Genomic DNA, 24,400 nt, shown 5'->3' on the forward strand with positions numbered 1-24,400 from the left:
TGATGTATGACATACTTTAACAATATCAATCTATAACTCTTTCATTAGGAAAATACACTGAGATACATACTTTTGAACACAAACTTTTGATAACTATCATTTGGATGTTGCTATCCTTTGCAAACTTGAATACAAACATTTTGTTGACCAGCAAAGTCATTATCATTTTGGTTCAGGATGCAAAGTTTTCTACTCCAGTGATAGCAAAAACATCCAACCATGTCACTCAGTTGCAAAAGAATATTACATTTTATTACAATCACTGGTAGCTTGGCTACTAGTAATTTGCCCTCATTACCTAAAAACTAGTAATCTTCAATTGTAAATCGTAATTTCTTGATGGCACATGTGCTGCAATCGGGGTAGATACAATAATCATGTAATTTACATGGGCACTATTAGACTAAACATTCAAGTGCTAAGAAATGTTTATAGTGATCCATAGACCTGCAGTTCACATACAAGAAGGAAGGGAGCGCTGCTGCATAAAGAACAGCACTCTTGTCATTTATCTAATAGCTTCTTGTTAAAAGCAGGCTGTGTAACTCCAAAGATCCTGAAGGCTGGTCAACAAACTGTACTGATATGTACTGATCAGTACAAACCATTGTCTTGGGTATTCAGGGCAAAAAATAAACAACTCTTAGAGGAAAAGGCTTTCTTTTTGGCCCTGAACACGAATGCCTAGACTTATGCATTTTCACCATACTCCACATCTGTGGCCACTTTTTCAGACATCCAACTTGGCACAAACTCATGCGACATTCCAACAACTGGACCAGCCTCTAGTATCTTCTGAGTAACGCATCTTAATTCTTACACTGAACTCTAAAAATTCTGGACACAGAATGTGCACCTTGTCACACTTTGAAGAGGATAGTGTCACCGAATGAAGTTCCCAGAAATGTGACAATAGTCACATCTTGTCCTTGCATAGCAACATGAATACAAATTAACGGTATGTTTCTACAAAGTCCTGAGAAGTCTTGGTTAGAAGGATAGGAAAAATGTGGGCATCATGTGTCCATGTCTATAGAAAGCATGTCTCAAGGGGGAATTACGTGATTTTCTCAAGTTTCCATAATATTACATTTTTTCTAGAATTATAAGCCTCAGGGGACTTTGTTTTTTTTATTGCACATCTCTATTGTCATGACACTTCTCCATATTGGCTTTATCCTAACTGATAAATTTGACCTTGAGTTAGTAGCCATTTTGGTCCAATGGAAGCAGCCATATTGGAAACTAACTTCAAGGTAAAAGGTTACTGGCATTTAATTCTATTTCGCAATGAATTGTTTGTTTGTTCGTTCAGATGCTTTTTCAGACAGACTGGCTGATTAAGCTTTAAAGTTCATATTATAGAATAAAGCCTTTCACTGAACAACAGTCAAAATCTCATTTAAACCAATGGTCTTGTATTCCATTAAGTTCTGCAAAATAAAATTTCATAATGATATTATCACTACATATCCTACACATATCGGAAACTTTTGTGTCCTTTGTTGTCATAACTTTGTCAGGAAGCATAAAAAATAAGTTCTAACACAGGAGCCGTTCACATTTGCTGAACCACAGCCTTATTGGGGTTGCCTGACTTTGGTTGACAGAGCCCAGGAATGTATGTAATTGAAAGGTATTGCATATCTCCCCTGCATTAAATTATTTCCCTTTTATGAGTGTGATACTAACAGATACACACTAGAAAATTTTTTCATCAGTTTTTGTAAGTCTACTGTCATGAAATCTTTCCTGAAAACCCGAGAACCAAAGCCTAGCAAGCTTCTGGTACCAGGCTGTTGACTTCTGTCTTCATTGGCCCCTTGGAAGTATAATCTCAAGCTCTGGGAGCTTCACATGATTGCTGTGTTCTCACATCATACATACGATAACCATCATTTGCACTGGTGTATTAAAATTTAAAAAATCACATCTAAAATACCCCCAACTGTTGAAAAAATGGTTGGAGGTCTCATCAGGTCTTCCTGTCGCATGATTGGTCAGGTGGTGATGATGATGATGGCTCTGCTGCCTCCCCCTGGGAGTCCTGGCTTCTGTTCCGTGTTTGTGACTGTTTCCGTCTCTGAGCCAGGGCGGACTCCCCTGCGAGAAAAAAAAATTCAATCTTTAATACAAAATCAAAACTCGCTAAAAATCTGGACAGTAAAAGTCTTACAGAATTTAAGTACTGTTTTCAAGACCTAGCTTTGGACAAACACTGCAAAACTAGTTAAAAACACAGTACGTTAGCAGAAAGTGGCAGAAAATCCCGACCTTTTGTGCTTTTTGTTGGAAGTTTGATCAACGTCGCATCAGAATTATGTCTGTTTCAGACGATATCTTTTCCGACTTAACATTTAAAAACTACAGACGGGATGTAAACCTTATAAATGCGAATACGATCTTATATTAGACATTCTGCCAAAGTGCTATGCACAATACATTAAGGGTTTCGCGCAGGTGCAGTACGTTCTGCCGACGTTCTTTCTAACACTAATGTGAAACCTGGAGGAGGGAGATCCCATGTCCTTACCGGGGGGTGACAGCCTGCAGACGACAGTGCCTGTGCTGGTGCCCGGTGACACCTCCTCCGCTGTCTCCTGGTGGAATGAGAGTGACATCATGCGGTTGAAGGCCACTGCCTCGGCAGCAAACTGTGTCAGGTCACGAGCACTGGAGTTCCTAGGGGGCGAAATCAAGTAACATCAAATGCCTGGTCAACTTCAGAAGACACTATTAGCAAAGAAAATATTATCAAAGTTACTGTTCTTGCTGTCATATCTTTTATGATTTCTTGTTCTTTTATTGAGATTACCCTGATTGCAGAGATATCTTACCTTCAGGCTCCTCAGATTTTCTTTTTCACAAGTAAAAGTTACCAGTGCTACAATATGTAAACATAGCCTTTGTAAAACTCGAGAAAACATTACGACATGGTATTGTACCTCTTCAGGAGTACAGGAGTGGGCAGTGGAAGCTTGGGTGCGTCTCCTACGACCCATGGATGGTTGAGCACCTGTGAGGCGCTGTAGCGAGACTTGGCTTCCTTCACCAGCAGGTGAGAGATGAGGTCCTTAGCCTGGTCAGAGATGTGGTTCCACTCCGGGTCAGGAAACTCGTAGTGACCCTGTCCTATCCGCTCAAACAACATGTTCTGTTGGGCACAGAGGGGGAGGGGGGTGTAAGTACAACTGCTACAATACAATTATACCAAAGTTTCAAATACACATGCTTGTGCTTAGGTTTAATTAATCATCAAAGCTGGGGAACTAGAAAATAAAGTTAACTTTAGAGTAAAAAACCTCAGCTCACACAGAAACCAAATGACTTATGACTAGTGTATAGCTGGCAAACGTTGAAACTCACAATTAAGTTTCCAAATACATAGTGCCTATGAATGTTAACATACAACAGAAAAAGAGGTGACTAAGCCACATAGTTACCTGACAAGCCATACAGGCCTCTCCCCTCTCCCAGCCACAGTCACTGCCACACTGGCCATAGAACGGAGGTCTCCCACTCAACATGATGTATCTGTATCCAACAAAATATAACATTAAATCAATGCTGATTATACCTGAAAATGTCGTAAAGAAGACTCAATTTGTACTTTTGTTTATACATCCCATGTCTCCAGGATAAGATATTGTGGTTTTGAAAAACAAGGTAAAATATGCTTACACAATGACGCCAAGGCTCCACATGTCACAGCGCTTGTCGTACACAGAAGCTGCGTCGTTGTTGAATGTTTCCACCACTTCAGGTGCCATGTATTCCGCTGAGCCCACCTGTGAACAAGAGAAGTGTATCATACAGTAGGTTAGAGCTATACAGAAACTTGAATACATCTAAAGCTACAAAAGATTAATCAATCTAAGTAACAACACTAACAATTGAAATCATGTTCTTTTTGACATTGAACCCTACTTTAGGAACATGTCAGTTAGAATACTGTGAATCGCATTTTTTTTGTGGTACTTTTAAATTCGCATTTTTTACGGCCACTTCTGTACCGCACTTCTGTAATTATAATTACAGCAAACAAATAATTTACCGACTTTCTTTCTTCTTCACCTGCCACCACTGTTCTGCGAACATGTCCATTTTTCTCAGACCGTGAAATTTTGCTATTTTGAAACGGATTTACTGTTACTGTATTAGCTTGGAGATTAAGACTCCACTGTTGATACACTGTTGTTATATAAGACGTACCGGTGTGTACAGGTCAGGGGTAGTGACTGGGGTATCACTGTAGGAGATGCCACTGCCGAGGTCAAAGTCACAGATCTTGACAGGCGAGACTTCCTCTTCCAGCACACATAAGATGTTCTCTGGCTTCAGGTCACGATGGGCAATGCCTGGTGATGAGGAAGGAAAAGAGATTAAAAAACGATATCTTTCATCCATACCATCGTATGGAGTGAAATATTAAAAAAATGAAAACTGCCCAGTGTTTCATTAAAAAAATGAAAAGACTACCAAACAAAAAAATAGAGAATGTTTTATATTCTGTAGATGTTGGATGCTGGCCTTACCTTTAGAATGGAGGTAGTTTAGGGCACTGGCAATGTCCCTGGTGACGTATGCTGCTTCCCGTTCGTCAAAGTGCTGTTTTCTCTGGATATGGTCCAGCAGTTGTCCTGGAAAATTCCATCAAGAATGACACTTTTAGTAGGCGGCAACATACATTTATAGTGCTTGCTTACATTGAGTATTATTATACTACTCTTGCTTAGTTGTATTATATTTGACATGTACATTTGCAATGTCTCTCATGAAAAAAGGTTTCTTACACTTCATGTTTTCCTAACGTTTGCCAACAGGACAGACTCAAACAAAACCAAGTAATTTAGGAGTGTAGTAATTTAGAAGTGTAGTAATATAGAAGTGTAGTGATTTAGTAGTGTATCTACTAGACTTTACCTCCTCTCAGCTTCTCAAACACTAGGATGAATCTTTCCTCCTCCTCAAAGAACTCAATCAGCTCAATGATGTTCCTAAGACAAGAAGAAATGTCAGAAATCAATCAAGTTAAAAATAAAAAAAAAAGATTAAAAAAAAAAAAGATTTCAATTCATCTATACTTCTCTCAAACCTAGCTAAGGCCACACCAATTTAATTTGTTGGTTCTCGGATTCGCCTCTTCGTTTTTTTCTGATTTACAAAAAAAAAAATTTTGATTCTGGTCCTGAATCAACTGAAAAATGCTTATGTTTTGCCCCGAACAGTTGAGGAAAGTCCTTTTCTTCCTAGTTGTTACAGTTTTCCCATCTATCATTGCAGTGGTATGATTAAAAGTTCAAAATTCAAAAAAGTTTAAATTTTAACCCAGCCTTTTGTGTTGACTTCATGGCTCATTTCATAGCATTTAAGCCTATAATAGGATGCCAAGACCTGTTTTTATTTTTATTTTTTTTCGCCCTGTCGCTTCATATTTTTTCTGAAAAAATCCGAGAACCAACAAATTAAATTGGTGTGGCCTAAACATGAGGAAAAAACTGTTTGGCAGAGGTAAAAGTGAACACTATTATTTAGTCTGAATCATAGGCATGGAATGTGGAGCTGTGCTTACTTGTGTCCCTGGCACTGGTACAGGGTTTCCACCTCCTTAAAGACCCTTGATCTTGTGTAGCCTGGTCTTTTCTCTATGATCTGTGCAAACAAAGGGAAGACTTTCAATTTGTAAAGCAACCTATACCTCATCTAGGAAGTTCATCTGTGTTGGTAGAAATCATTGTGAAGCATGTAAAAACTGCAATTTCCAACATGAGCAGTAAGCCCAATTTCTTGTATTGGAAATTACAATTTAGACCAATATTATCCTCAACTTCTATAGTTGCAGCTTCAAATTCAACTATTCTATTATAACAAAGTCTAGAATCATGCAGACGAGTCGCAAGAACAACACAAAAGGTCTTTCAGCTAAAGCTGTATCAAAACATACAATTATCAAATGTCAGTGCAACAGTGCCTAATTCTACATGTACATGTAAGTATGATATTCAGTGCAAAACTGCTACTCAGTGGCCAACAGAATTTGACACAAATCACCCATATTTTGAGTGAAATTTATCGTCTAATTGACTGACAGACTAGCAGAGATAAAGAGACATCTTACATAACAAACCCTGAGCTATATATGACAGGGACAAATGTTCAGGGTCAGACGTTGCAGACACATGGCTGTGGAACCATGTACAGAATGGGAAGCATGTATACATCAATGGAAATGTACCAGACAACCAGTATGCTGGGACACTCTACCCTAAAATTAGACCATGATTGCCCAACTATTACACAGGCCTTGCATAACTCGAACTGTCTATCTAGGCGCTTTACAGAGATCAGCAAGTGATATGGATGTTACATAATGCATATGTGTGTGCATACATTACTATATATAGAATCTGTATCTGTATACCCTTTGGCGTAACACACCATCTAAATATATTGTAATACATTGTAACAGCAGAGTTTATCTCTAGTGAATCTAGATGTATCAAGAGACTTGGTTCCTTTTCTATGATTCCTGTTGTTCATTTATTAAGCTGACATTTTCACTGCCTAAAGAGACAACAGTACAACGACCCCTAGAATGAAACATTTGAAATGGCAGAGTTAAGACCAACTTTAAAGTAAATATACCTTAGCAGCGAACTCTTTCCCAGTCAGGAGGTGGAGGCAGGTTTGGACACGGGCGTGGGCACCATCTCCCAAGATGTCGTCCTTCAGATGGTACATATCTGTGGTGGGGTGGGGAGGAGGCAAGAAAGGTCAGCATCATAATGATAATACCTTGAGAATCCAATGGTGTAAAAGGCATTTCTGCCTGTGGTGTACACCCTCCTCTCATTCTATATGTATTCTCCCGCTCCAGTGCTTATCCAGCCTTGACTTGAAGCTGTTGACGCTCTCGGCGTAGGGAATTCCATAACTGCACTGCTCTTATGGCAAAGGAGTGCCTCCTTACTGCGGCCTTTGCCAGTGGGACCTTCAACTTATACGAGTGCCCTCGTGTTTTCTCCACCTGACTTGTTTCATGTCTGTACTTAGAAATTGTTTATAATGTTCTGTACTTAGAAATTGTTTAACGCAGATACAGATACAGAGTCTGACATAATGTTCCATACTAAGAACTTAAACTTGTTCAAATTTATTGTCTTTGCTCAATTGAACTTTCTAAACCCTTTGATATCATGTTGCACAGTAAGATTCTATTCTTACCTTTGAATCTGCCACTGAAGCTGTCGGATGCCCTTGTGCGTTTCTTCTTGTTTCTTCTTTGGCGCTTGGCTGTAGAGGTGTCCTTCCCTTGGATCATCATGGGCTGGGTGGCAGTAGTTTCTGTTGGAATACAGGAGACACTTTCTAGTTAGCAACTACAAGAGACAGAGGTACAACAACTCCTAGTATGAAAGATACAAGTTAAGGTATTCTAGTAGCAGCCAGCACCAGTTTTTACTGTCAATTACTGGAACTTTGCGGCGGGTAAAGGAATTTTTTTTCCAATCCGTCAACCTTGACAGACAAAATCAACAAAAATCTTGGGTAAAAATATGAAGGACCACCGACAACCACCCTCAACACCATGCATAAAATGCCTCTCATAATGCAGAAAAACGTTTTTTAAGGCTTGGAAATCCAAAAGTTCAATCCGAAAATCCCCAAATCCGATGATGATTCAACATGGGCTGATGGAAAAGAGCCCTGGTTCTAAGTAGAATAACATCAAACAATACAACAAAATACAGACTCATTTTAAGAAATAGAGGCATGGAGCATCTTTCCAGCAAATTATGCTCTGACTTTTAATTCTCTTAACCCTCTCGTAACCCTAACAGAGTCATGCTTCTAGCTTCTAGCTAATCCAACAACAACCCTTTGGCCTGAATACCAAACTGTTTTCTGGGAAGGCTGAAATATTTGCCACCATGCCTGACCAAGTGTCAAAATGTTCATCCTTGGCTCATAGTTGATTAGACATGTAGTGTTAGAATCACAGTGACTCATAGTTCTCACCAGGCTGTTTGAGTGTAGGGGCCCCCTACGCTGTGATTTGGACCCCCTTTGCTGTGATTTAGCCCCCTACACTGTGTTTCAACCAGCGTGGGGGTGTATTTTGGGGGCAGAAGCTTCATCAATCTTTCAAAAATGAAAATATAACAGTTACTTTAGAATGAGGCTATAGCAAAGGGAAAACAAAAACTGTCCCTCAATAAGCAAGAAACAGTGTCTCAGGGGGTTATGTGTTACAAAATTTTGTGGGGAGAATACCTGACCCCCTGCTGTGGTCATATTTTTGGGACTTAAAATTATGCGCGACTTGCGCTGCAGAACGTTGCCCTTCTGGTCCCGACCCCTACCGTACGCTGTGGAAATATCCTGGTGGGAACCCTGGTGACTGCCTATAGTGACCTTATGAATATTTTACAAAAGACTGGTCGAAAGCTCTAGCTGAGAGAACTTTATAGTGCTGGAACTTAAGTTTTAACTTTAAATATGTAACTACAAACACACATGAACTTTCGTGGTATTTTACAAAGAACTTTTGGTCGTTACTTAAGAGACTTTTTTTTACATAAATCATTACATATATTTTATGTATCTTGTAGTTTGTACCCAGTTTTTTTGTGTGTGTTGTATTCTTCCATCATCCATGTTTTGATATAGAGTTACAAGGAGCCACTCTCCAATGTTGTGTGCGCCACACGGTGGCAAGATGCCAAAAACCCTCAGGCCTGCGAAGGTCCTGCATGAAGACATCTAAAGGTCAAATCTAATCTGAGGCCATCTCGGTGAAACGTGAGTGGGGACACATACACAGTGCCAACAACAAACACACAAAGGTTAGCCCAGGGTAACTGGCGTAGCCTTATGTCTTTCAAACTGACTTTGTCCTCCATGTTCCTTCTAGAGGCATTTCGTCGAAAACTTGACAAAACCTCCAAAATTTGCAGCATTTATTTGCTTGCAAATATCAGAGTTTTCAATCAAAAATTGAGGTGTTAAAAAAATAGTACATGTATTTTCCAAGAACTAGCGTAGAGTGGAACTTGTTGCCAACAAGCACAGTTGGAGCATTATCACTAGAAAGCTTTAAACAACTCCTGCAATTAAATGTGCAAAGATTGAGTGTAACAAGTCGTTCGGTGTGATATAGCTAGCTGTCGCCGCGCCGTGTACCTGCGAAGCTGGTGTGTTACGCCAAAGGTTGGTTATACCAGCTATACCGATACAGATACATACCGATACAGATACAGATGTGAACTGCTTATAAGGATTTTGATTTGGGACATTCTAGTAGTCAACACAAAGGGCATGACAAAACCTTCTTGAAGTCTACCCAAAGAGTATTAACTTTAACATTTTAGAAAATGCCAAGGCTGACTCTATTTAATTTGAATGGATCATTACACTAACAAACACATGTCCCAACATGTGAGTCACGTAGTCGCTACACTCCTGACGTCTGTACCGTGTTCCTGAGTAAACGTAGACTTTAGATCTATACGTGTTTTATACAAGTACTTATCAAACATCCGTCAGTCACAGGGCTTAACAACGTGATTACTTATTAACGGCCGCGTATGTGTCACATGGCTCGACAATGTGACAACTCAAGGATGGGAATATACCTCCTGTAGGGCTTCCTCTGTACCTGCTCTGTGCAAACTTCTAGGAATAAAATTAGATACTATATGGGCTATAGTGTTTGCTTTGGATCAAAAATAATGTACGTCATTTTGTTTTCACGTGTAACTTCAATGTGCTTTCAGTAACATGTGTCTAGAACAAGAAATGTGACAACTCAAGGATGGGAATATACCTCCTGGAGGGCTTCCTCACTACCGGTTCAACCGTGCAAACTTCTAGGAATAAAATTAGATATATTTCACGTGTAATTTCAATGTGCTTTCAGTAACACGTGTTTGGGCCTTACAGGCCGCCATGTGAAGTCCAACGGAACAAGAAATGTGACAACTCAAGGATGGGAATATACCTCCTGTAGGACTTCATCAGCACCTGCTTTATGCAAACTTCGAAGAATAAAATTAGATACTATATGGGCTGTAGTGTTTGCTTTGGATCAAAAATAATGTACGGCATTTTGTTTTCACGTGTAATTTCAATGTGCTTTCATTGACACGTGTTTTGGCAAACTTTAGGAACAAAATTAGACACTATATGGGCCATGGCCATGAAATGCAATGTGCTTTCAGTAACACGTGTTTAGGGAAACTTCTAGGGACAAAATTAGACACTATATGGGCCATGGTGTTTGCATTGGATCAAATATAATGTATGGTATTTTGTTATTTTCATGCGTAACTTCAATGTGCTTTCAGCAACACGTGTCTGGGCTTTACGGGCCGCGTGATACAGCAGCAGCTTCCAAATTCAAATGTTCGTGTCAATCATTTCTTAGAAATTACTACATGCAACAGTTCATGTCAGTCATTATTAGAAATTGCTGGCACAGACTGGAAAGTTACTTCATGTTTAGGGGAGAAGGTCAGGGTTCTCTAGCTCACCAGGATTTTTTCACAGCATAGGAGTCAGTTACAGAAAGGCAGCGAACCTTCATGGCGTAAGTCACGCATTGAGCCGAAAAATCTTGAAACTCATAACCCCCTGAGACACTATTTCTCATTTATTGAGGGACATATTTTGTAAAGTTAAGGTTTTATCATAATGTCATAACTTCATTCTAAAGTTATACTTTCATTTTTTGCAAGATTTATGAAGGTTCTCCCCCAAAAACACCCCTATGCTGGTTGAAAGACAGCATAGGGGTCCAAATCACAGCACACTGGGGACCCCTATGCTCAAAAGGCCTGGCGAGAATACTGAAGGTGAATGCTGTCTGTATTGATATCTGCGCATGAACTGGCCCCGTCCCAAGTGATAAACAGGACACCAGTGCAAGAAGCTCCATTCCACAAATTCTGGCCCGAGGCCAGAGCATGTATTGACGCTGTCTCATTATAATTCTATGAATTTGCTATTATAAAACAAGTGACTCATGTTTGAAAGATCAAAACAAAAACCACACCCTTCAACTACCATAACCTACATTGATTTACCTACTACAAGGTGATCTTCTGATACTTGATTTTGTAGCATGTTATGGCCACAGCAAGTAATTTTTATGGATGACATCAGCATGAGCATGAACTTTTGCCCGATGTTGGAAAACAAAAGAAATAATTGCCCTCTGACAGTGGTCAACATGCCGAAAATGGGCAACGATGTCTGTTGCCATGCAGAAATGTGGATGGCTGATAAATATGAAGAGAGGAGACCAGCAAGTTTATGATGTCAAAATTTGAAAATGTAGGAATATTAATATTTTTTTGGCCCAAATTTTTTTATTTTTCGCCTTACCGCATTAAATTTGGAGTCTGAAGAGGATGTCATCCATAAAATTTACTTGCTGTGGCCTAAGCCAAAGTCATCCATAATCAGTACTACAAGGATAACTGGAGGTAACAGTACCTTTCCTGAGATTGTGGCCCGTGTCCAGCGTTGTTGGTCTTGCTGGTCTCTTCTCATCGATACACTCCGGCATTGCTGAGGATGTGTTCAGCTACAGGGACACCAGAAAGTCACAATTATTAATTACAGTTTCAACAACACCATCATGAAACCATATGTTGCAAGATGATGACAATATTGTTGCAGTGTTTGGGTTTTATTTAGTAAGGGTTGTACATGGGGAGTTATACAAAATTTTCTTTTGTTTTTGAGTGTACATGACAATCTTTTGTCACAATATCATAACTGTATATCTACCAACTTCTTGTTCCTTTTGACTTCAATCATGCCAAACAATTTTCCTGGTATTACGTGATATCAAATACTATACTAGTTTCCCTTTTCCTTGTTTTTATGGCAAATAAGATAAACTTTGGCAAAATAAATATCTCCCCTGTAGCCTAATGGCTTGCCTGGCGGAAGTAATTGCTATAACCTATGCAACGATTCAGTCAAATTGACTGTGTAATTACTGAAACTACGTCAATGTGAGGGGGTTTACCAGTGATATGGAGAGGAAAAATAACATTTATCTTCCTTGGTTCAGGTTTGCCTATTGGTACAACTGAGTCTATACTTCAAAGTATCAACAAATTTATTCCATCTCACTTACATGTTGTCTTATCATTTCTAAATTTAAGAGGAATACTTGAAGATTTGAAAAGAACAGTCATTTACAATCATAAATCACGTTAATGGTTGTTCAGTGGGCGGTGGCCTACGTGCTAGAGTTCGACTAAGGCAAGACAGTAGGTAAACATTGCCTGACCCAGCCCTGTAGGATTTATATACGTCCTTCATAACCGTAAGGTCGGACGTCAGATGTTAGCCATTAAAACTGGACTTTGCATCAGGGCACTAGACAGCTCGAAATCATTTTCCGTCAGCCCAGGTTCATGATCGGACCTGGTGGGATAGTGCTCACAACCTGCTCACAACCTAGAGGAGTCCAGGGACAAATTTTGGGGTTTCAAGCCTTTAAAAACTCATGATCAATTTCCCACATTTTGAGAGGCAAATCATGGGGTTGAGAGCATTTGTTGTTGGTCTTTCTGATGTTTTTATATTTTTTACCCAAGATTTTTACCAATATTTTCCATCAAGCTTCAAAGTTGACAGATTGGTTTTAAAAATTGTCCGTCACACACCACAAAATATCTGCAATTGAGGGGAAAACTGGAGCTAGCTAGAGCCCTCCTTTGCATACTGACTTTGAATTCTTAACTGAAAGATTCAAACTCAAGTCAGGCAATGAAGCTTGTGAAGTTGGTGATACCATTACTACATCAACGTCTTTTTAACTACACCCCCTTTTCTTCTGCAAAGTCTAAATCAAAGGGCAAAATGTGTCTTTAATGTGATGCAATACTTCTGAAGATTTCACCTACATACAAACAGGAACAAGACTTCCTAATGGAAAGTTTGTCAGTAAGTCAATATGTAATGCCAGTGTTAGTACCGGACTCAGCTTCCTAATTTCGGACATGATGTAACAGTGCCTTGTAACGTCACGTCCTGATGGGGGTGACACTACTACATGGCTGATGTAAGACTCACCCAACATGACCAGAAACAGGGCCATAACCTTGACTATATATACTTGGTACAAACTACATGTACTTGAAATAGTTCCAAAAAGAATGCCTCCACACACTGTCTATCTAAATTGCAAGGCCTTCATGATTTTGGGACTTTGACCGTACAGGAGACAGAAAACTAGTCAGAGGTCTCCCCAGAAATTTTTACTTAGGGCAGAGGTGCTCCCAAAACAGTTGATGAAAAATCAGCAACTTTTCATGAAAATGAAAACCCTAAATTTGAACATTTTGGGAGAGGTGCTAGGATTCTGGGGAGAGGGGGAGCACCCTTGCTTCATTGCTTGGGGAGAGCCCTGTTAGTACACATTTTTACAGACATTACAATATATAATTGTATTGAACTATCTAAGAACATGAGTAGAAAATAATACCTTAAAATTTTCATGGAAGGTTTTCAGCTCAGCAAGCTTGGAGGTGATCCCTGAGACCTGTAAAGGAAGCAAAACCGTGGTCAAAACTTGGTCCTCATGTAGTTTAAGGCTTGTTTCTAGAAGCCTAGCTGATATGTAAATGCAGAGGAAGTGTTTCAGTTGGGATATACCAGTCCAATGACTCATTGGGAAAACTCTTGTAGGCTTCATGCATATACTAGTACATGGTATTACATGACTCTGGGCCAGTACCTAAAGGAGAAAAAAACCTAGGGAAATCCCCAAACAAAGATTGGCAACCAGTTTGAACACTTCCTGTTTGAATTCTAGGAGTATCTGCCTAAATAATCTACAAAATTATTTATAAAACTGCACATTTCTGCTTTCTCACTACCCCGGTAAGTCTTGTACTCTTTTTCACTCTCACACTATGGAACTTATTATACAAGGACATCTATGAATATGCAATAGTTGACAGACAAGCAAGAAAAAAACTTGGAAAGTTTGCATAAACTTACATACAATCCTATGAAAAAAGGAACAAGCAACTGGAACAAACTAGAAGAAACTAACTTACCCCTCCAAGTTCGACTTGTCCACACGGAAACTCAAAAGCCAACATCGCGTTGGTCAGTATTACACGTTTCCAAACGTTGTCAATCAAACTTTGACTGTTGCAAGGAGCAACCTTAAATTGCTGTCCAAACAGCAACTCCAAAAGTTGGTGACTGTGAGCCTTTAACTAAAAAGGCTGCCACCAAAACTAGAAGTTACCCAAACACACTGTCCAAATGTGGCTGACCACTACCACTGACCACTACCACTGGTACTAGCTAGCTAGCTCGGGCGGTGCGCACTTCATAATACCGTACACACATACGTGGCCAAATCACGAGTTGGTCACTGAGTTTATAAATAAACCTGGCACAGCCCACCGTTCTGACGTCATCACTGACCCACACCGATAACGGTTCAACCAATCAAAACAAAGCACACCTATCAGTTACCAATACAGACGGAGGTAAACATTGGAAAATATTTCATATATCACGAGGTTTGTAAATATTCCGGGCAGTTCACATGACGTTTTCGTTAGTACAGGGCACGTAGCAGTACGGGGTTTACGTGGCTACATCTTGGTGTTTTGCTGAGTGTTGTTGCCCCGTGCATATACGTGATAAACAACTCGTAAAGCCCAGGGAAGATTCGCGAATATTCGATGCCGCATGGTTCCTCCATAAGGTACGATCGATCAAGCGCTTGGACAGATCCAGAGCTGCACGAGCCCCGAAACGTGTTCAGCATGTAACTAGAGTGTTTGACTCGTCACAGCTAGCAGCTCAGACTCTGAAACACGACACAGGGTACACTGTACAGCGAGCGGAAAAATATTCATGGCGGCCCAAACATTCCTCGGCGGGGCCTGGCACCGAGAGGACCCCGTCTCCTGCCCCGTAAAAGCACGATGCACCGCCGAAGAGACACTTGTGGCCTTCTTGGGTTCCTTATCTAGCTGTAGCGTATCAAAATGGTCGCGTATACGCCGGGGAGAGCGAGAAAATGGCTCTTTTCTATTGCATACCTGTACGCTGCCGCTGCAAGCTGCCATTTCTTGGGAAGACTTTGATGGAATGGTTTCGTCCAAAGTGGGGACGTTTGGAAATAAACATATTTTGAAAGTAAATATAATGCGACGTATCACCTATTTTACAAATCTTTCATAATTTTTATTGATTATAAGCGACTAATAGTGAGTCTAGATTCTAATAAACAGTGTAATATTTGACACTGATATATAATCAGATTTATATTCACCCCTTGCTGACGCCAAATGAACTATTCGAATCCCGTGACGTCAGATCATAACAACAAAGTCACGTGGTGGTGTGACGCTGCATGTTTTGACAGTGTTTTGACCCATATTTTGGACCCATTTATTTCGGTAAGTTTTTATGTAATCTCATTTACATGCACAGTGCATAATTTTCTGTATATCACTAGCCTCAAAACCTTAGGCCCTAGCATCACAGCATTGAAAACTCATTGTACACCATGTAACGTTATAACGTTATCATGTGACCGTTGCATCACCCTTGTCATCTATACCTCACATGATCCAGGAAATTCCCTATAACTGGCATCGCTATATTAAAAATGCAATTCATGTATCTACGATTCAAGTAAAAGGTATGATACGGTTGGCAAATCGCAATTCTAATGTTAATGATGTAATCTTAGCCTGCTATTGGCAATGTTCAGCTAGAAATATCATATTAAAGGCGTATTGAAAGCTTTATCTCCGTTGATTAGAGAGGTCTGTATTTTAGCTAGACGCTAGCTAGACGACGCCAATCCCTTAATCTTCTGTTAGATTAAAAAGCTGCCCAGTAGCAGAGACTTGTCAAACAAACTTATCAATTGATTTTTTATGGTGTGGGGTCTAAACAGTTGACCAATCAGAAGCCTTGCGTCTGGGGGTGTGTACGTGGGTGTCGGCACAAGGAACAGGATGCGGCTCCTTTCATCTTTTTGACTGACGTGTTTGTGTTCAGATAAGCAGAGTAAACTTTCCCCAGAATGATCCGGTTCGTTCCGGCGGGACCTCGCAGAAAAGGACCTTGACACGTAGGACAAAAGGGGGTGTGTCCGAGGGTGTGCTCCTTCCAAAGTCTTAAGTACGAATTATTAAATACAAACGTTATATAATTGTAGGTCGTGTCCTCCAACACAGTGAGTCTTTGATATATCTTATCACTCTATCTTGAAAGTGGGGTAAAAATCAGCTCCAATTTATTTGACTGCTTGTGAGATAGAACAACCTGAACTTTTCAATGAGTTGAAAGGTTTAAGTTTGGTTCTAGACTGAAAGGAACTTGAATAGCATGACTCAGACAATCAAAGTGTCTAAATTACCTGTATAGCTAATTTACATAGCACATTCATTTGAAACATTGAATTTCATATTTAACTCTTAAAACATTAATCAATCTTTGCTGTAATCAACTTGGTAGGCACCGCTTAGCAGCTTGATTAATTATAAAAATTGGACAGACGTCCTACTCTACTACTACATTGTAGTACTCCACTATGAAGTTCTCTTCTGGCCGGGTAGAGAATGGCTCCGTGTGAGTGGCGTTGCCAAAAAATGTGACCTTTGGGATAAAGTTTTGGGAACGAGAACGCTCTGGGTACGAGAATAGTCAAACACATGACTGTTGCGCAAGGTTGACGCCGTCCTACGTACTGTCCTTCTTCTGGCCGCTTCAGGAGCCAAACGTTAAAATTTTTGCCGCAGTAGGTTGACAGAAAGTACAAGAAAGGTTTAGGTTCTTCGCTGTGTGAAGAGGAGTCGAAGAAACGATGCTGAACAGGGTTTTCAGTGGCCCGAACGCCAGGGTGGCGGCGGCACAACTCTTGCGGAAGAGTAAGAGTACTGCAGCTCCGGCGGCACAAACACGTATCCTTTTCGGAGATTTCCTATGATATTACGCTCTGTTTCTTTACTGCGTTGATTAAACATTGAATAGACCTATACGTGACCAGGATGATGCACTCACAGAAGTTATTTGTGCCCGTTTTCAAAGCCTGTTATAGCTGAAAGTATGGCAAAGGGGGAGGGGGGCACAGCACAGATAAGTTACGAAACAAAATCACCAACATATCATATGATCTTTCTCATCGTCATATTGTGTATAATGTGCTGAGTGCTAAAACTATAGGTATGTCTAAAACTATGTCTGAAGGGTTTGGCTTCTCTTTTGTAAACCATGGAAGACGTAATGTCCCACCTTTTCCTAAATTTGTGGGTTTTGGAAAGTTAAAGTCTCTCAAATTATAACAAGTGAAAGTCTTGGAATCATTATGTTGACTTTATCTCAACAATGGCCAGCTCTATAGATCTAGAATAAAGATACAGATACAGAAATACAGAAAGCACTGAACTTCTTACCTGGTCCACAGCTGGATGTTGATGCCACGGCACCAGTACTGAGTTGTGCTACAAAATATTCCTGTGCTTTTGAACCTTTTCATCTAGAGGCTGCACTGAGGTGTGAATAGGGGCACAAATTTATGCATGGTTTGGCAACACAGAGGCTGAAAAGTTATTCACATGCAAAGTTTCACAACAGAATATGTACTTGGTGCTTTATTGTTAATTAACCTTTTATCATTCATTATCTTACTCAGATTGTAACACATTGTCTTTCCAAATCCCATGTGAGGAAAATGCAAAAATCACTTCACTGTTTGACACCTTCTGTTATTCTAACTTCGTAAAGTTTGTATGTATCACAATACACACATATAACAGCAATACACAAAAACAGAAGACATTGTACAATACTAGTGTCAACTTATGCAGATTTACACCAAAAGTGACAAATGTTTTCTGAGTAAACATTGAGCTTTGTATCCTGACTACACAGTCAGTATTCCTTAATAAGATATTCATTCAGAAGCCAAAGATGTAACAGAAAAGCCCAAAGGTAAGTCTGTTGATCACATGTACATGTTCCTTTTTTCTACCTCCATGGTAAGAATGATGTGATAAAATGATGAAATGTGCAAGTATGCAGTTGATGCCAGTTTCTATCTATTGCCACAACTTCTTACATATGATGTTACCTATAAATCTTAAGAATGTTAGAAGACCATACTAATAATCACACTGTCAATTTGAAAATAAATGTATTACAATTGCATGTGATCTTGGTTCTTTCCACAGATGAATACTAGTATACGAGCAATCCCTGTTGCATATGCATATTTTTGGTAATGCCTAGGAAAAAAATTGTTCACCAAATCAACCAATCGACACCGATGTTTTGCCCACCAGTCACTGGCTGTGACGCCATGGCGATCGCATTTTGTATAATTTGTATGTGTAATTTCATAGTTTTTCATAAATTATGCTGTACTTTCCAGTAAAGTTTGATTGGCTGGATGCTCTGAACCTGGAGAGTCAGCTGACAGAAGAGGAGGTTATGGTGAGGGACCAGTTCCGCAGCTACTGTCAGGAGAAACTCATGCCCAGGATACTCATGGCCAACAGGCACGAGAGTAAGTCTCTGGACCGGCATACTGTGTTCACGCTGTGATTACAATGGAGGTTTTCATGGAACTATGTGTTCAAGGTGGCTACAGATGCAGGAAAAAAGAAATTTGGCAGTTGATTTGTTTAACAGTAATGACAAGTTCACAGTACAGAAGTGACTGTGAAAACCATGAACATACAAGAACCGTGAGAAAGTTATCAAATATAATGTCCTTGTTTATACTATAGCAAGGAGCTATTAGTTATAGTTATAGTTTTTGGTTGAAATCACATTTCTATTACAGTCATGTAAATTATGGTGTTTAGATCATCGTGTTTATATGCAATATTGTTTTTTCCCCTCAGACTTTGACAGAGAGATAATGTCAGAGATGGGACAGCTGGGAGTACTGGGTCCTACCATCAAGGGTAAGCTGTGATCTGTAGTACTAGTATGTAATTCATGTTTGGGATATTATATTCAGACATGTATTAGTGGGTAGGTGTGATGATAAAGAATACTAGCACATTTTATTTAGAAACATAAGTCTGGAATTTTCCAGATCTTTATTACCCATCTAAAAGCATACCCCTGGTATTGTACTCCATTTCCAGGTTATGGCTGTGCAGGAGTGTCGTCTGTAGCCTATGGGTTGATAGCCAGAGAAGTGGAAAGGTACTCTAGTGTAGATTGTTGCTCCACTAATACTAGTACCACTAATACTGTATCAATATGGTGAGCTAAGATACTAGTAGATGTCTACTTTGGCAACTTTGACTTTGCCAGAAATCATGTGCATACCCAGCGTTGCTTGAACATAGTCTGAATTCCTTTGTGCTCAAAAAAGGCATCTTGTTAGACTTTAGAGCTCCACTTTCACTGCATGTCACAGCCTAGAAAAGTTACACCTTGAACAAAATATCATACAAGGAAACTCTAACTCCAACACATTTCTAACTATGTGTTTTCCCTGTGTGTTCCTGTAGAGTTGACAGTGCGTACAGGTCAGCCTTCAGTGTGCAGTCCTCCCTCGTCATGCATCCCATCAATGCCTACGGCTCCGAGGTACAGAAGCGCAAGTACCTCCCTAAACTTGGTAAGTCAGAACCTTACTGGCAGAAAAGTTTTGCATGAAGAGATGTATGTGATGAAGAATGTAGGAAGAGATATGTGTTGTTCTTGTCTCTTGTACTTCTACCTTTCAGTAGGTAGAAGTTTAGCAATACATGTACATAGAACTGTGGAAGTAAATGCAGTGTAGGTTGAAGAGTGCAAGGTTTGGATCACACTACAACGTATCACATCATTTGTTACAAGTTCAACATGCTAAGTTTATACTCCTTCAGCAACGGGAGAGCTGGTTGGTTGCTTTGGTCTGACGGAGCCCAATCACGGCAGCGATCCTGGTGGGATGGAGACACGGGCCAAATGGGACGAGAACAAAAAGTGCTACATCCTGAATGGGGCAAAGTCATGGTCAGTACAATGTTGTTTTTTTTTCAAATCCCACTTTTAGTATAGTAAAGGACCAGCAAATCACACACAGTGCAACTGATGTATCTGGCATGTTAGACTTGACAAACAGTGCAAGTATTGTAAGCATATTTAGTTAACATGTATGTCAGATAAGTTGAGATAACCCAAATAGTATTTGAAGAAATAGTGATATTCTTTAAGAACAGACGACAAGTTTAAACGGGAACTGTTTAGGCCTAGTAGGGAAAAAATTTCCTGTTTCCCGACCGACCCTAGGAAAAAACTGCTGACCATATAGCCTTTTTTTTTATCCCTGCAAGGGACATACATTTTTCGAGCTGATCAACCTTTTCTAGCTTCATAATCTGACACCTGAGTGACGAACGTTGCACAATCAGTTTTCCAACATTGGCATGAAAATAAAAGTAATCTCTACTTACCAACCCTAATTTTTACAGGATTGAAACAGGAAACACAACATTTTTTCCCTCAGACTTAGAAACAAATGACAAGTTGAAACTGGAACAGTTTACATGTTGAATTTATGTTCTCATACATGTACTTTTCACCAACCACACAGGATCACCAACTCTCCTGTAGCTGATGTGTTTATAGTGTGGGGGAAGTGTGAGGATGGCCGTGTGCGTGGGTTTATCCTGGAGAAGGGCATGGGCGGGCTGTCTGCGCCCAAGATCGAGGGGAAGTTCTCCCTACGCGCCTCCATCACAGGACAGATAGTCATGGAGGATGTGGAGGTCCCACAGGACAACTTGCTGCCTGGTGTTCATGGCTTGGCGGTAAGTGGGGATGTTTGTTTGTTTGTTTCGTGTAACTGGTAACTGCCTTTAGGCGTAACACACCAGTTTTGTACATATAAGTACAAGCTGCGTAAGACTGGACTGTAACTTGTAAGGTTTGAACCACTCAGACCAGGAAGGACCCTTCTTGTTGATAAATGCGATGGGTGTGGCTCTCCCCAAACAAGGGCCTCCATTTAACGAGCAGATAAGAGAATTTGCCAATTATTCTGTTCTCATAATGGATATATTGAGTCAAGGAACCCAAAATAGAGGATTGAAGTTCAGGTTATCTTTAGCCGATACCTTGAAGCCCTGTTGTTTATGTTCTGAGATAATGACATGTTGTTGTTGTTTATTGTTGTGTTGACAGGGTCCCTTTGGTTGTCTGAACAATGCCAGATTTGGTATTGCCTGGGGAACTCTGGGAGCAGCTGAGTTCTGCCTGGAGACAGCCAGACAGTACACCATGGACAGGTACAGTAGTTCTGTCTATAGACAGCCAGACAGTACACCACGGACAGGTACACGTTCTATCATCATAATCAGCAAGGCTCTCCCCAAGCAATGAAGCAAGGGTGCTCCCCCTCTATCTAAAATGTTCAAATTAAGGGTTTTTTCTTAAGTGTGACAGGCTGAATAAAAGTTCTAAATGGGAATTATGCAGCTCCAGATGTCTCACTGAGGGACGACTGCATGTGCAAGATGTCAGTTAGCTTGAGGAATGAATCCCCTCTACTATGTATGGGTTTTGTCTTAGTATTTACATGTACATGAAAATTCTCTGATTTTTCATCAACCTATTAGGGAGAACCCCTACCCTAAGAATTGCTAGGGAGACTTCTAGTCAGGTTTTTATGGCTTCTTTTATTTCTGTCGAGGATGGCCAATGGTTTATAGTTTCATAGGTCTGATTACTAATACACATATTGTAAATGTAATCAAATATGTTTGTGTTGTACATAATAGAAATGTAGTGTAATATAAACTCCAGAGAGTGTTGATTGTACAATGACAATGATCAAAATACGGCAAGTAACACAATAATTATTGTTTTCCCCTAGAATCCAGTTTGGTGTGCCGCTGGCCCGTAATCAGCTGATTCAGAAGAAGATGGCGGACATGCTGACAGAGATCTCCCTCGGACTGCAGTCATGTTTACAAGTAGGACGTCTCAAGGATCAGGACAGGTCAGGCACCACTTAGTGTGGTTCTTACTACCTACTAGTAACATTATCAGCAAGTTTCACCCACAAGAAACTACATGTACTGAAATGTCATCTTTTTACAAAATAAAAAATGTTTAATGATGTTACCTTTAAAAGTTATCTAAAGGTAACATTATTATGCACATATTATGTTAATGTAGAGGTCATTTCCATAATTCATGAGGACATGTTGAAATAAAACATTGCCGAAGGATAGGAATTTCAAGTTTAGAAAACCATAAATTAAAGTAGATAATCATTATGATTATTACGGCCTTATTTTCATAATCAATTAGACAAATAAAAACATTTATATAAACATATTTCATGGAGACATTAGGTCTCTGAAATCTTGTGAAGATTGAAAAAACACTAGGAATTGGGAAAATCTGTTCAACTTTCAGTGCAAATGTTAAACTTTATTAGCAGGATTCATGGAATAGCAATATTACTTTATCATCAAGTTAGTCACTACTCTGCATTGACTGTTACAGTGTTATTTATGCCTATGCAATGATGATGTTTTGTATGAGGTAAGATTTCTTATATTTATTTGTGTTTCTCCTTGTTTGATCCACTTCAGAGCCACTCCAGAAATGATCTCCCTGATCAAGAGGAACTCGTGTGGGAAGTCCCTGGACATCGCGCGGGCGGCGCGGGACATGCTGGGAGGGAACGGGATCTGTGACGAGTACCACGTCATCCGCCATGTCATGAACCTGGAGGCCGTCAACACTTACGAAGGTCAGGACGGGACTTACAAACTCTCATACTAGAGACATGATTAGTAATGTGGAACTAGTTCTGGACTTGTAAAAATGTTTAGGTTCAAGTCCAGAAAAACATGAATGTTTGGAACTAGTTCTGGACTGAAAAAAAATCATGTCATATTCCCCTTTTGTTCTAAACCACCTGATATCTTCAATAGTCCAAAATTTGCGCTGCAAAGAAAATATGGGCATCATCAAGTGAATTATGCGGCCACAGTTTTGCCCAGACATGCCCTGCAAACAACATATCTTGCTTCTAAGCCCTGGTAGTGCCGATAATATAAAGAATACCCCATTTTCGATTTGGAAATGCTCACTGAGAATTCCCTTCTGTATATTTCATATGCCCTGGGTAAAGGTTCAGATTTGAACCTAAATCTCTGGACTTGAATCTGGACCTGGACCTGAATGTACAGTGGGTTTAGGTACACAGCACTAGACATGATTGTTGAACCTGTAAACTATCCTTCTTTTTTCTTGGTTACCTTTCATTTCCTGATCCATTTTCTATTGAAGTAACAGACTGGTTTGTTTTCTTTTTGACCCCACAGGAACACATGATATCCATGCACTGATCCTGGGGAGGGCCATCACTGGGATACAGGCCTTCATGAACAAGTAGCCATGTGCCTCTGCTCTATGCACAAAACATGCAGACAAGAACAGGCAGTTGTTTGGAACATGCCCTGAATGTTTTGTTTTTATGCCATTCTATCAACAACAGGTTGGAGGCTACTTCTAATTTTTGCTTCATGTCTTCTAAAATTGTAGTTTGAAGAAAAACAGGAGATTGTATGACATTATTGACTTGTTCTACTATTTCCTATATTTCATGTACAAAGATTTTAGCCATTACAGATCTTCCAACCATAATGTTGTAGCAAACTCATGTTTAAGATTACAACCAGTCTCTCTTTCAGGAATGGGAAATATATTGTTCTTGTGTCTGTGTAATGAGGGGGTTGTTTGGATACTTCAAAGACATTTTTGAAGCTCTTTATTGAAGAATGGAAATTAGTCCATATGTAATATACTAGAAGATAGCACATACATACTAGTAGTATAACATGCATGAACTATGGAAGACAAAAAATACACAATTTTTGTTGCAAAAATAGCTTTTTGTTTGTCTGGCCCTCTTGTAGAATAACATTGTTGAAGAGAATTTATAAATTGGTCCCTAGTATGAGATTACTTATTACTGTGTAGGCAAATGAATTTTGCCTATAGAAAAAAATTGGACCTGATATATTTTGAAATGGTGCCCTGTATGTGTTGGTGTTGTCCATAGACTAAAACTGGCAAGCTAGCTAGCCTTCTTGTACCCATACTTTAACTTCCTATCCTCTTAAGCTTAAGGAGTGTAGGAAATCCAGACTACTTCTCTTTACTTTGATACTGGTGCACAGGAGAGTTGTGTTGACATGTAATACATGTGTATTGGTTGTGTACATGGTGTAGAGACTGATTAACTTATATGTACACTATTGTACAGGATTAAAGGAACATCTAGAAGAGTTGATGTACCATGTGTGCTGTTTTCTGTTTGTGGTCAGTAGGTTTGAAAGAATGGATTTGGAACTGACCAAAAAAGAGGTTGTGCAAAAAT

The 24,400-nt window shown here is 39.8% G+C and overlaps 2 protein-coding genes across 4 annotated transcripts; one reads left to right on the top strand and one right to left on the bottom strand.

The window, feature by feature from the left end:
* Window positions 1-17,555, bottom strand: LOC109486131 (MAP kinase-interacting serine/threonine-protein kinase 1-like). Of its 3 annotated transcripts, none has more exons than XM_019789832.1 (14): window positions 17,454-17,555; window positions 13,505-13,561; window positions 11,497-11,587; window positions 7,225-7,344; window positions 6,646-6,743; window positions 5,573-5,652; window positions 4,924-4,997; window positions 4,536-4,640; window positions 4,213-4,358; window positions 3,682-3,788; window positions 3,444-3,534; window positions 2,946-3,154; window positions 2,534-2,682; window positions 1-2,103 (listed from the first exon to the last, which is right to left on the bottom strand). In XM_019789832.1, exons 3-14 carry the CDS (start codon window positions 11,567-11,569, stop codon window positions 1,976-1,978), a joined length of 1,380 nt encoding a protein of 459 aa, XP_019645391.1. In that variant the 5' UTR covers window positions 11,570-11,587; window positions 13,505-13,561; window positions 17,454-17,555; the 3' UTR covers window positions 1-1,975. The 3 variants fall into 3 exon arrangements, with proteins under 3 accessions (XP_019645391.1, XP_019645390.1, XP_019645389.1); XM_019789831.1 differs by lacking the exon at window positions 17,454-17,555 and adding an exon at window positions 15,087-15,188; XM_019789830.1 differs by lacking the exon at window positions 17,454-17,555 and adding an exon at window positions 14,082-14,476.
* LOC109486135 (glutaryl-CoA dehydrogenase, mitochondrial-like) lies at window positions 16,657-23,422 on the top strand. The gene is made up of 12 exons (XM_019789838.1): window positions 16,657-16,961; window positions 17,962-17,991; window positions 18,431-18,565; window positions 18,906-18,968; window positions 19,155-19,215; window positions 19,527-19,636; window positions 19,887-20,016; window positions 20,597-20,813; window positions 21,187-21,290; window positions 21,878-22,003; window positions 22,605-22,765; window positions 23,343-23,422. The coding sequence occupies exons 1-12, from the start codon at window positions 16,865-16,867 to the stop codon at window positions 23,411-23,413; spliced, it is 1,305 nt and encodes a 434-aa protein (XP_019645397.1). The 5' UTR covers window positions 16,657-16,864; the 3' UTR covers window positions 23,414-23,422.
* Window positions 23,423-24,400: the final 978 nt, after the last annotated feature.

Source organism: Branchiostoma belcheri, unplaced genomic scaffold (assembly GCF_001625305.1).
Source record: "Branchiostoma belcheri isolate BF01 breed outbred unplaced genomic scaffold, Haploidv18h27 scaffold8, whole genome shotgun sequence".
Taxonomy (NCBI): Eukaryota; Metazoa; Chordata; class Leptocardii; order Amphioxiformes; family Branchiostomatidae; genus Branchiostoma; species Branchiostoma belcheri.

What these genes read in the sequence shown, in the direction of transcription:
- LOC109486135 (XM_019789838.1), top strand. Translation starts at nt 16,865, where the DNA reads ATGCTGAACAGGGTTTTCAGTGGCCCGAACGCCAGGGTGGCGGCGGCA. An exon ending in CTGGTGTTCATGGCTTGGCG is followed by an intron (nt 20,814 to 21,186) that starts GTAAGTGGGGAT and finishes TTGTGTTGACAG; the next exon opens with GGTCCCTTTGGTTGTCTGAA. An exon ending in CGTCTCAAGGATCAGGACAG is followed by an intron (nt 22,004 to 22,604) that starts GTCAGGCACCAC and finishes GATCCACTTCAG; the next exon opens with AGCCACTCCAGAAATGATCT.
- LOC109486131 (XM_019789830.1), bottom strand. Translation starts at nt 14,126, where the DNA reads ATGTTGGCTTTTGAGTTTCCGTGTGGACAAGTCGAACTTGGAGGG. An exon ending in TACCAGTGCCAGGGACACAA is followed by an intron (nt 4,998 to 5,572) that starts GTAAGCACAGCT and finishes TTCTTGTCTTAG; the next exon opens with GAACATCATTGAGCTGATTG. An exon ending in ACTCCTGTACTCCTGAAGAG is followed by an intron (nt 2,683 to 2,945) that starts GTACAATACCAT and finishes TTCGCCCCCTAG; the next exon opens with GAACTCCAGTGCTCGTGACC.